At 40.3% G+C, this 9,693-nt stretch overlaps 3 protein-coding genes across 6 annotated transcripts; 1 reads left to right on the top strand and 2 right to left on the bottom strand.

Annotated features, from left to right (window-relative positions):
• Window positions 1-2,149: 2,149 nt before the first annotated feature.
• Window positions 2,150-3,085, bottom strand: LOC138595346 (NAD(P)(+)--arginine ADP-ribosyltransferase 1-like). The gene is made up of 2 exons (XM_069666724.1): window positions 3,007-3,085; window positions 2,150-2,911 (listed from the first exon to the last, which is right to left on the bottom strand). Exons 1-2 carry the CDS (start codon window positions 3,064-3,066, stop codon window positions 2,150-2,152), a joined length of 822 nt encoding a protein of 273 aa, XP_069522825.1. The 5' UTR covers window positions 3,067-3,085.
• Window positions 3,086-3,767: 682 nt separating this feature from the next.
• Window positions 3,768-6,583, bottom strand: LOC138595344 (ecto-ADP-ribosyltransferase 4-like). Its single transcript, XM_069666719.1, has 4 exons — window positions 6,274-6,583; window positions 6,116-6,173; window positions 5,761-5,900; window positions 3,768-5,630 (listed from the first exon to the last, which is right to left on the bottom strand). The coding sequence occupies exons 3-4, from the start codon at window positions 5,896-5,898 to the stop codon at window positions 4,731-4,733; spliced, it is 1,038 nt and encodes a 345-aa protein (XP_069522820.1). The 5' UTR covers window positions 5,899-5,900; window positions 6,116-6,173; window positions 6,274-6,583; the 3' UTR covers window positions 3,768-4,730.
• On the top strand, window positions 6,183-8,338 carry LOC138595345 (ecto-ADP-ribosyltransferase 4-like). Of its 4 annotated transcripts, XM_069666721.1 has the most exons (4): window positions 6,183-6,235; window positions 6,474-6,548; window positions 6,809-6,953; window positions 7,146-8,338. In XM_069666721.1, exons 3-4 carry the CDS (start codon window positions 6,816-6,818, stop codon window positions 7,944-7,946), a joined length of 939 nt encoding a protein of 312 aa, XP_069522822.1. In that variant the 5' UTR covers window positions 6,183-6,235; window positions 6,474-6,548; window positions 6,809-6,815; the 3' UTR covers window positions 7,947-8,338. The 4 variants fall into 4 exon arrangements, with proteins under 4 accessions (XP_069522822.1, XP_069522823.1, XP_069522824.1 ...); XM_069666722.1 differs by having other exon boundaries at window positions 6,230-6,548; XM_069666723.1 differs by lacking the exons at window positions 6,183-6,235; window positions 6,474-6,548 and adding an exon at window positions 6,597-6,731.
• Window positions 8,339-9,693: the final 1,355 nt, after the last annotated feature.

The following is a 9,693-nucleotide window of genomic DNA, read 5'->3' on the forward strand; positions in this document are numbered from 1 at the left end:
GCCCTACTTTTTATTAGTGCCAAGATGGAAAATGGTCAAACCATCTATTAAAGCTTTTAAATTGTGTTTAAGAAAAACACAGTAACAAAATGTTTCAGCAGTAATTGTTGAATTATTAAGTTAAGAATAAGACTTTTTAAAGTATGTAACTATTTTATGATTCCCCCCCCCCTATTCAATGCATGTTGGAGTGGGAATGTCACTCCATGCTATCTAAGAGGGAACTTCTGTCATTATGTGACAGCCAACAGTGGACCCCTATCATTCCATACAATACAAGTGTGGACATTTTTTATGTCATGCATGAACAAGCAAAGTTCATTCCAAGTGTATACTGAGCACACACACTGAGACTTAGTGATTGACATCCAGTGACAGATTGTCCGGTGAGTATTTTAAGAACTAACAAATTAATTATCGAGTCAAAGCCTGATGTTCATTTTTTAGTTATTTCTTATAACTGAAAAGGACAGATCTTTGTGCTATCAATTAAATTCTTAACTTTATCACTGTTTCATATTTTTCTTCCTTTTCAAATTCTGAAATACTTACTTAACTATTTACTTAATTACTCTCCTGCCTTCTGGGTACTAGATTTTTTTATTTATTACGGTTATCAGTTTAAAATTAAGATGCCTACCAGTTCTGAGCTTTTATATTTTGTACTTATTTTTAAAGGCTCATATTTTGCATGAGGCAAACCTGTTTTAAGAGACTGCTTTATTTTCTAAGCACCCTGTTTAACCCCTCTCCAGCAAAGAAAGATTACATCAAATTAATTTAATAGCCCCAATGCAATAATTAACACTAATGAAATTATATTTCAAGCGGTTAAAGTACGTGGTACTCCTTACTCTGTCTGCAGTGGTGCTTACCTTAGCTTCCGTGTAAGAACTCAGGCCCGCTTCTCCTAACAGGGGCCGGGGTGACTGTTATCTACTGTACATAGTACACTTACCTCATACAACGAATAAAGATACCTTGACCTTGAACCCCACTTCAATGTATTCAAAATCTGATTTTCAATTATCTTTCAGTAAAACAAAAAGATTCATAATCCACACAATGCTAAAAGTACAAAGAGACACTTCTCAGCATCTTACGTATATATGTGGTATACTGCTGATGTGAATTTAAATGTTACAGTTAACAGTGTGATGTTGGTGGGACAGCTTTCTCTGAACACACACTCAGTCATTGCTTGGGACAGTTTGTTGTTCAGCTTCATTGTTTCCCACTGGATGGCACTGTTTTCCTTCTTTGTTGGTTTAAATGTTCCTAATCAGAACAGGAGGTCTCATTGACATCTGCATGTCTTTTCTTACAGTAAAGCAAGGGAGCATAACATGTAGTGTAGTTTTCGATAGCAGACTTTTAAACAAAGCCATTCTCATAACATAAGAACAAATAAAATCGAGGCTCGTAAAGTAATGGTAATTGTGAAAGGACGGTTAGCATGAATCATATTTAAGCCTAATGTCTTACAGCTACTGTCAAGCTTGGCACTCCTGTAGTTGCCTGATTTTAGTTTAGTTGACTCTTTGTGTCAGGTAACTTTAAACTCTCTTAAAAGCCTTTATTCCAGAGTTCATTCAGGATGATTCAGTCAATGTCGGCCCTTTTTCCTCATTGAATATTAGAGTCAGAGGTTCTTTGCTTGCATTTTATATGGCAAAATCCTATGATCTGTTAGATAAACACAGTGAGAGTTATACACCTGGGGTCCGTTTCACAAAGCAGGTTTATTGAAAACTCTGAGTCTGTTAAACCTGAAATGAGGGAAACTGAGTTTTCAGTTTCACAAAGTGAGTTAACTCAACCCAGAGAAAGAGTGGTAACTCTAGCCTGTTTCACAGAGAGAGGTAACTTAAGCTCTCGGTCAGTTACCGTAGTAACAGACTCTATGAACCTAACCTGGTCGCGAGCAGGTTTTCTTCAGGAAACTCAGAGTTTCGCTCTGTCTCCTCCCTCTAGAATACAAAAAACCCTCATTCGACTTCCTCATTCATTCAGCCCGTCTCACGCGTGTGTTCGTGCATGTGTAGGAGGTATGCATGCAGTAAAAAATATATAAATACAAGCATTAAACAAAACGTGATTTTCTGTTTTAATTAAAGGATGATATATTGTCAGCAGGAACAGGCTTATATCAAAAAAGAGCACAGTTTAAATTGGAGAGAGTTTTTCCTGTGCTTTTCAGTCTATAGACCACCTCACATGGAAGACCCTTCTGCTCCGATCTCCTCTCAATCCTTGTCACTTTAAAGACCTCATAAGGAGGAATCAGGGCTTCTCTCTCCAACTCCCCAAGCTTTGAGTACAGCGAGACATCCGCTCCAAAGCAGGTGACGATCTCAAAGCATGACTTGTCACCAAATCGGCCCGAGCCGGGGTACAAACCCATCGAGCTGGAGGTAAAAGAGCCGAACCGGACCACCTTGTTCAGAACATCCTGGCTGAAGTAGCTGTTGACTCTCCGGTAGCCCGTCAGACATCTCTCTGCTACAGCTTTTCGAGCGTTGAGAGTTTGAAGGGCGTCAGTGAGGAAAAAGTGCTGCGTGTGATACCTGAACGTGGTCTTGTACTCAGATTTCCCTGTTCGGACTGCATTATTGAAATCAAGATAGACTTTTGGTTTGTCGAGGCTATAGACGTAAATGGCCATGATCTGCTCTTTCCCCAGAGAGGTGGAGGGTCGTTTCCCTTTGTGACGCTTCCACTTTTTGTTGTAGTATTTTTCTGCTTCACCCCAGGCCAGGGTGAAGTTTGTGTCTTTGTTCCTCTCATTCGCCAGGTACTCCTTCTTCACCCTGTACTCCATCTTGTCTTTGCAGCCGGCATACATGTCATCAACGGCGTTTGGAGCCAGATCTAGAGGAACTTGACCTTTTAACCCAAGTGCTGCAGAGGTCTGAAAAGGAAAAGAAATGTTACGAAAAAAAAAAATCTCTTACTTTGAGATTCATACGTCAGGAAATTATTATCTGGTTTATACACATGGCCTACCTTTACAATTTCTACACAGGCTCCAAATGACATTAGCAATGCCACCCAAACCGCCATCATTGAATCCTCCACCAGTGTAGAAACCTGCACACGGAAACACCTCTTTCAGTAGCTCAGTTCTTTGAATTTTCACGGTTAATTGCTCATTTTTAGTTTTCATATTGAAATTGTTTGGCTTCCTCTAGCCTTGCGATGCAATTTTATTATCTTGAATACAAAAGTATATTAACTGCGTGAAGAAAGAAAGGTCATTAGTTACTTACCACCCTTCAGTTATCACGTGCTGCGGTGCTGCTTTGGTGACATGCGGTTGGACTGTGAAGCTGAGCTCCTGGTTGTCTTTCACCAGCTGCAGGCCGTTCCAATCAGGGGCAGGACCTTCATGTGGAAGTCAGCTCAGTTGTCTTTGATTATATTTAATTATATGGGTCTGTGCATCTTTGCAATACGCAGTGTTAGGACCTCGGACTATAGCCGGAGAAGAGTCTACTTTAAACTTTGATGTTATGGTGGAAAAAAGGTTTTTCCAGGAAATGTTTGACTCACAAACACTCAGTCAGTCATGGAAATAACTCGTGCAGGGGAATCCCTTAAGACAAACATTGACCTTAGATGAACCTAGTGTGTCAGTTTGCTTTATATTTATCACTTTTTCCAGTCTGTGTATAATATGTAGTTAAGTGTTTGTTCACATGTTGAGAGGACAGCAGGCCTTCACATGCTGTGCAGTGAAAAGACAGGGGAAGACATTATATGCTCTTCAAAACTCCTCTTTTACTTCTTCACAAAAAAATAGCACAAAACAAGTTACACTGATACATCATTGAGGATAGAATAAAGTACATTGGGCTAAATGTATACATGTTGAAACAGGAGGGTACTTTTTAGACCAAAAAGTCCAGGCAGGGAAACAGAAACACGGACACAAAAAAGGTTTGTATCCATGTTGGAAAAGGCTCTCTCTAGTCCTGATAGAAAATATTCTAATAAAACAAATATTGTTCACAGATCTTCGGGTTGACATTTTAATATACTGCTACCATTTGATTTCAATACTTAATGAAATACAAATTAGTTAGTCGCTTGAAATTTATTGTGTGACCTCTAAAAACTTTCTTTTTATGTTTGAACAACATTTAACAAATAATCTTGAAGATTTTGGTTTTAATAAATGTCTGTTAAGTCTCTATCTATCACCGAATGAGGTAACACAATGATGATTGAGCCTATGGCCCACTGATGAAAGCCTTTGCATTTGCAGTATTACAGACTGGGTGTCCGTGGCGACATTCGCCAAATCACAAGCAGCGCCCAGTTAGTGACGCGTTTTCCATCACCCAGCAGTGGTTGGTCTGCCATAGAGGGTAGGCGGAGCTAAGCGGCTGCTTTTCCGGTCTCTGCAAGTGTTGCGAGTAAATAGTAATCTACTATGGCTGAACAAACAAAGAAAAGATCGATGACTACAGATACAACTTCGAAAATAAGTGAAAATCCAAAGAAAAAGAAACAAATTCGACGCTCAGAAGAAGGCAAACAGTCTAAAAATGAAAGCGACGGTCAGCGAGGAAAATCAAGAGTTACAACCAGAGCCAACTATGGATGTCTGGTTATCTAGGACGTATGCGCCCACAATTGCCTTTTATCGCCATAAGGTGCCGCCAAATAGAACAAAACTGAGAACTTCGAGATTATCACTGATCACAAGAAGTGTATCAACCCTTTGATCAGACGCTAACTCTTAGAATCCCCAGAATAATCACCCACACCAGCAGAGCCCCCAGCACTGCAGTCACAAAACACCTCTGCCTGTGTTTAACAAGGACTAAAGAAACTACAATCAGCAACACTATACATGCCGACATTATCCAAACTCTGCTGCTTACATGCCAACTTTTTGAAACAGCTCCAAAAATTTTTTCGATTTGCTTTTCGCTCAGTTTACAGTTTAAATCTGTCCTTGGTGTCCTGGTGCTCTGCAGCTTGTAGACCACGCTGCACCACGGCTCATTTGTTAAGACGTCAGTGATGTGGAAGACCTCATACGGAGGGATCAGCACCTGTCCCGGTTGTTTTGTAGCAGAGTAATATGTTATATCAGCACCAAAGCATGAGTCAATCTCAAAACAGGACACATTGCCGTTAAATTTAAATGACTGCTTGCTTGGAGCTGCCCAGGCGAAAGCACCAAAACGCACGTTTGTGTTGATGACATCACGGTTGAAGCGTGTCCGCGTCCGTAGGTAGGAGGTTGTGCACGCAGTCTTATTTTGACGCAGAGCTTGAATGGCACCAGTCAGGTGGAAGAACAAATAGTGGAACCGAAATCCGTAAGAGCTGTACTTGTGTTTCCCTTTTTTCACCGCTTTGTTGAATTCCTGCTGGATTTTTTTCATGTGCGTGTACAAGTACAAAGCTATAGCGTGGTCCTCGGTCAGCTGCTTGTGCGCAGGTTTCTTTGCAGACCTTTCAACTGCAGCCCAGGCAGCACTGAAGTTTCTGTTGTAGTGCCACTCAAACACGCCAAACAGGTCGATCGTGGAGGCTGCTTCAGGATGGCAGCCATCAAACATGTCATCGACGGACTCGGTCGCCATATCCAGAGGTAAAATAACAGGCGTGGTTTGCTGGAAAGACAGATAAGGAGCGAGACAAATCAACAGCCACAGCATATTTAAAACAAATGCTGTGCTTTCTGGAGACAAATACCAGGTATGTGCATGTTTTTGGTGCGTATAGAAAGATGTGTTATCCCACCTCGGCTGGTTTCTGAGGCCACCAGAGTAGTACTAATGGGTCATGATACAAAAGGAGTGCCACCACGAACAGCACACAAAGGATTGCCAAGTTTGTCAGTGACTTCAGCCCACACGCTGGTTCTTTGCCAAACTTCATATCTGAATGTAAATAAATATATCTCATAAAAAATATGATAACCTTAAAGAATATGCATTTTGTATCGTTTATTTTCATTCAAATTGACTCAGTTGCTAGTAAAGGCTCTTGCCTTGCAGCTGAAATCATAATCCAAAGCAAAAGTCAACAATTTCCTTTAATAAACTTTCACTTTATTCTCTGTTAGCAAAGTTTGAAATAAGATTTTCTGGCTTACCTTTCCTCAGGTAAATGCTTTCTGCAGCAGCAGCAGCAGCAGCAGCAGCTTGATACTCCTTTAAGAGAAAAATGATAATAAGGTAGCGAGTTAGGAAATTCCAGCTCACAGGATTTACAGGTACAACCACACAGCACACACATTTTTTTCCACCTTACCAGAGCTGATGTGGATCCTATCCTGCAGGTGTTGCTGAAACAGCGTTTAGTGTTTCATTAGAAACAACATGAACATAAAAGAAACTGTTCTTTCATTCTTATTACAATTGTTTCTATTGTTCAAGGTTGCAGCCTATAAATGTTTGTGTATGTCGATTGTGAAAAAAAAACATCCTCCACACTGTTGCTTTCATTTCCAGAGGGAAGTTCTATAAAGCGTGTGGTAACACTGGTTAATCCTGTTCTGCAGGCTGCTCATGTTCAAACAAACACAGGTAAGTTGCAGAGTTGCACAAAGAGCACAGACTAAAACAGAAGAGATGTTTCTCTCTGGAAGAGCTTGTATAATGACAGCTCATCTTTTTTACATTTTTCAAAATAGCTGTTTTTCAGGGCTCAGTTCCAGCAATTATCGACTGCAGGTTTTTGTTCATCTCTGATAGTTAATGGGCCACCTGGTCAGTTATATACAGAGGTCATCCATCCATCCATTATTTATCCCTTTAGGTTTAATAACAGATTTCTTCTGTTCCAGATGCACGATGCCTTCATGGGAGAGGCAACAATGTCATAGAGAAACCTTATCTGCATGTGCCATTACTTCTCTTGTTCTCTTGGCTGGACTGCTGATGTTTGTTGTCATATTTCTGACACTCGGCTGGCAGGATATCGTTGAAGAGGTATTTAAATCTTAATATTTAACCAATATATGAAAAAGAATCATTAGCAAAGCTGTATGGTTTTTTTTGTTGGATGAATGACTGAGATACAGTTTTAAAGACGAAGTAGTTTAGATTGAGATACACCACAAACAAAAAGTTTGTGGTGTATCTCTGTCTACTGGTCTCATACTTAACAACTCGTCATTTCAGCATTCACAGGATCCAACCCACGACCTTCCTGACCACATGTATGATGACTGCGGATCCAAAGCTACAGTTCTAACAGATGAAGCCATCATGCAGAAATGGGATGCCAGTAAGAACCTCAGTGAAGCCTGGAGAAAAGCGGAGCAAAAAGCCAGCGCGCCTGCACACATCTACATGGGGGAACATCATTCGATTGCCATCTACATGTACACAAATCTTATTCTGCAACCTGTCAAAAGAGACACTGAGAGTGCAGAAAGAACTGTGAATCAACCAAAGGAGACATTTGAGTCCCTGTATTCTTCCCTCAGTGAAGCAGTTCAGATTTTAAAGCACAGTCAGGTGACGTGTCTCAGCACAACTTACAGAACAGATACACTCTTAAGTCCAAATGTCTCAGACAAACTAGTTCGCTTCAGCACCTTCATGTTAACTTCTGATTGGTGGAACTCTACGAGGAACACTTCCTGTTTTGAGGTTTACACATGTTTCGGTGCAAACATAACACATTACTCTGCCTTGCAACTACACAGCCATGTGCTGATTCCCCCCTACGAGACGTTCATTGTCACTGACATCATGACAGATACCCGGAGGTGTAAATTCCTCTACAAACTGAAGAGCAACCTGAACTGTGTGTATGACAGAGAGAGCAATATGTTGCATCCAATATCTGCCATAACTGTCGATCAATTTTGGCTCATTTTCACCATCACTTGTATTATTATTGTGTCTCTTTTGCTACCATTTGTGATTGTAAAGGTGATGGAAAACCGTTGGAAAAGGGCTATTTATAGCGTTTAATCTATGTATAACAGCACTTACTGTCCAGGTAGAGTTGCCACTTAAAGGGCAGCATGTCATTTTAAAGGGGCGTTATTATGCTAACTTCAAGCTTTATATCTCACTCTGTGATACCAGTGGCGTAGCTTAGCAAAATTTACAGTTAAAAAACTATGTGCTCTGTGCAGGCCCTCGTACAACCTCTGTCCCTTTAAGAAACCCCCGCCCCTACAAGCCCACTTTCTTCTGATTGGCCTGCTGACTTTGTGACACAAAGTGCAGCGTGTAGAAAAGACTGTCTGGAACCTGAGACCTTTCAGCAGGGGATTACTCCAACATACTTTTACCTATAGATTTGAAACTTCACCCACGTTTGGTCTGAACATTGTAAAATTATATATATGTCTAAAATGTGAAACAGCATGATACCCCCTTTTTAAATAAAGATTCATGTAATTTGAAATAAACATGTTCTATGAGCTTTACAACAGGGAGTGAAGGCATAGTGGCCTTGACTTTGTTTTAAACTTGTTTTAAAAGTCATTTCACCTATGGTATATGAAATGGAAACTTTTTATTTGGATATTACACACAACGCAGGCAAGTGCTTGGTGTATGGAAGTAATTTCACTGTCAATAAGTTGGTATGTTACATAATTGAGAAAAACAAACACATTTGATGCACTCATATATTGACAGTTGTTTACTGACAAAAATAACCAAGTCAAAATTTGGTGTTTTTATATGAGAAAGTGCCGTGTAGTGACCAGGGGTCCGTTTCAGAAAGGAGGTTCAACAAACCCTCAGTCTATCCCTGGACTGTGGTTTGACTTACTCTGAGTTAAAATTCGCTGGCTCTTTGGTTTCAGAACAGCTGATCAGAGTTAGTTCAATCAACTCTGAGTAGGTTCAGCCGGAGTTAAGTGCGTGCACGCTGACTGTAAAAAGCCAGCATTAATGGAGCCCCGATACCACAATTCACCACGGCAACGGTACACAAAAAGAGGCCCTCCTACGTCACACCAGTGGAGCTCGAAATCCTCACGCGGACGTTCAGCGAATACGAGCATGTTTTTAGAAACATAAAGTAACACGGCTGCAGCTGCAAAAGAGAGAGAAGCGGCGTGGGAAGAAACTGCTGCTCGAGTGAATTCGCAAGTTTGAACTGGTCTATTTATTTAATACTTAATCACGACCGGAAGCTAAAATTTATATTAATTAGGAGCAATCCAGCGAGAGAAAAACGTACATGGAAGCAGTTAAAAATAAAATACCAGAACATCATTCAAAGGTACGGCTCAGGCAGAACAGGCTCATGGCTGAACCTCACTTCAGTCATATTTAAAATATTAAACTAATGAAATATCATTCAGTGGCTGTTTTAATGTGCATTAGCTTTATCCCTAACATGATGCTGACTTCACATACATTATAATTTATATTGATTAAAGTGAATTGTGTTAGTATAAAAAAACAAAATCCAGTAACTTACGGCGTCTTATTTGAGTGCTCTCGGCATTAGTGGTGGAAAATCTAAAAATGATGACTTTGACACAGATTTGTCTTTTGATTTTTTTTTATCATAATTATAAAAGACTTTTGCAAAGGGGTCAGAGCACCACAGAGACGCAACGTTTCTTCTTTTAATTCGGTAATCGCTCAAACACACGCGTGAGACGGGCTGAATGAATGAGGAAGTTGAATGAGGGTTTTATATTCTGGAGGGAGGAAACAGAGCGAAACTCTGAGTTTCCTGAAGAAAACTTGC

The sequence above is a fragment of the Semicossyphus pulcher genome, unplaced genomic scaffold (genome assembly GCF_022749685.1).
Source record: "Semicossyphus pulcher isolate SPU_LCO1_2020_fin unplaced genomic scaffold, fSemPul1.0.p SCAF_17, whole genome shotgun sequence".
Taxonomy (NCBI): Eukaryota; Metazoa; Chordata; class Actinopteri; order Labriformes; family Labridae; genus Semicossyphus; species Semicossyphus pulcher.

Excerpts from the sequence above, each read along its gene's own strand:
- LOC138595346 (XM_069666724.1), bottom strand. The coding sequence starts at position 3,066 with ATGATGGCGGTTTGGGTGGCATTGCTAATGTCATTTGGAGCCTGTGTA. Across the intron at positions 2,912-3,006 it reads CCTGTGTAGAAATTGTAAAG|ACCTCTGCAGCACTTGGGTT; the intron begins GTAGGCCATGTG and ends TTTCCTTTTCAG.
- LOC138595344 (XM_069666719.1), bottom strand. The coding sequence starts at position 5,898 with ATGAAGTTTGGCAAAGAACCAGCGTGTGGGCTGAAGTCACTGACAAAC. Across the intron at positions 5,631-5,760 it reads GGCCTCAGAAACCAGCCGAG|CAAACCACGCCTGTTATTTT; the intron begins GTGGGATAACAC and ends CTGTCTTTCCAG.
- LOC138595345 (XM_069666720.1), top strand. The coding sequence starts at position 6,720 with ATGGGCCACCTGGTCAGTTATATACAGAGGTCATCCATCCATCCATTA. Across the intron at positions 6,954-7,145 it reads GGCAGGATATCGTTGAAGAG|CATTCACAGGATCCAACCCA; the intron begins GTATTTAAATCT and ends TCGTCATTTCAG.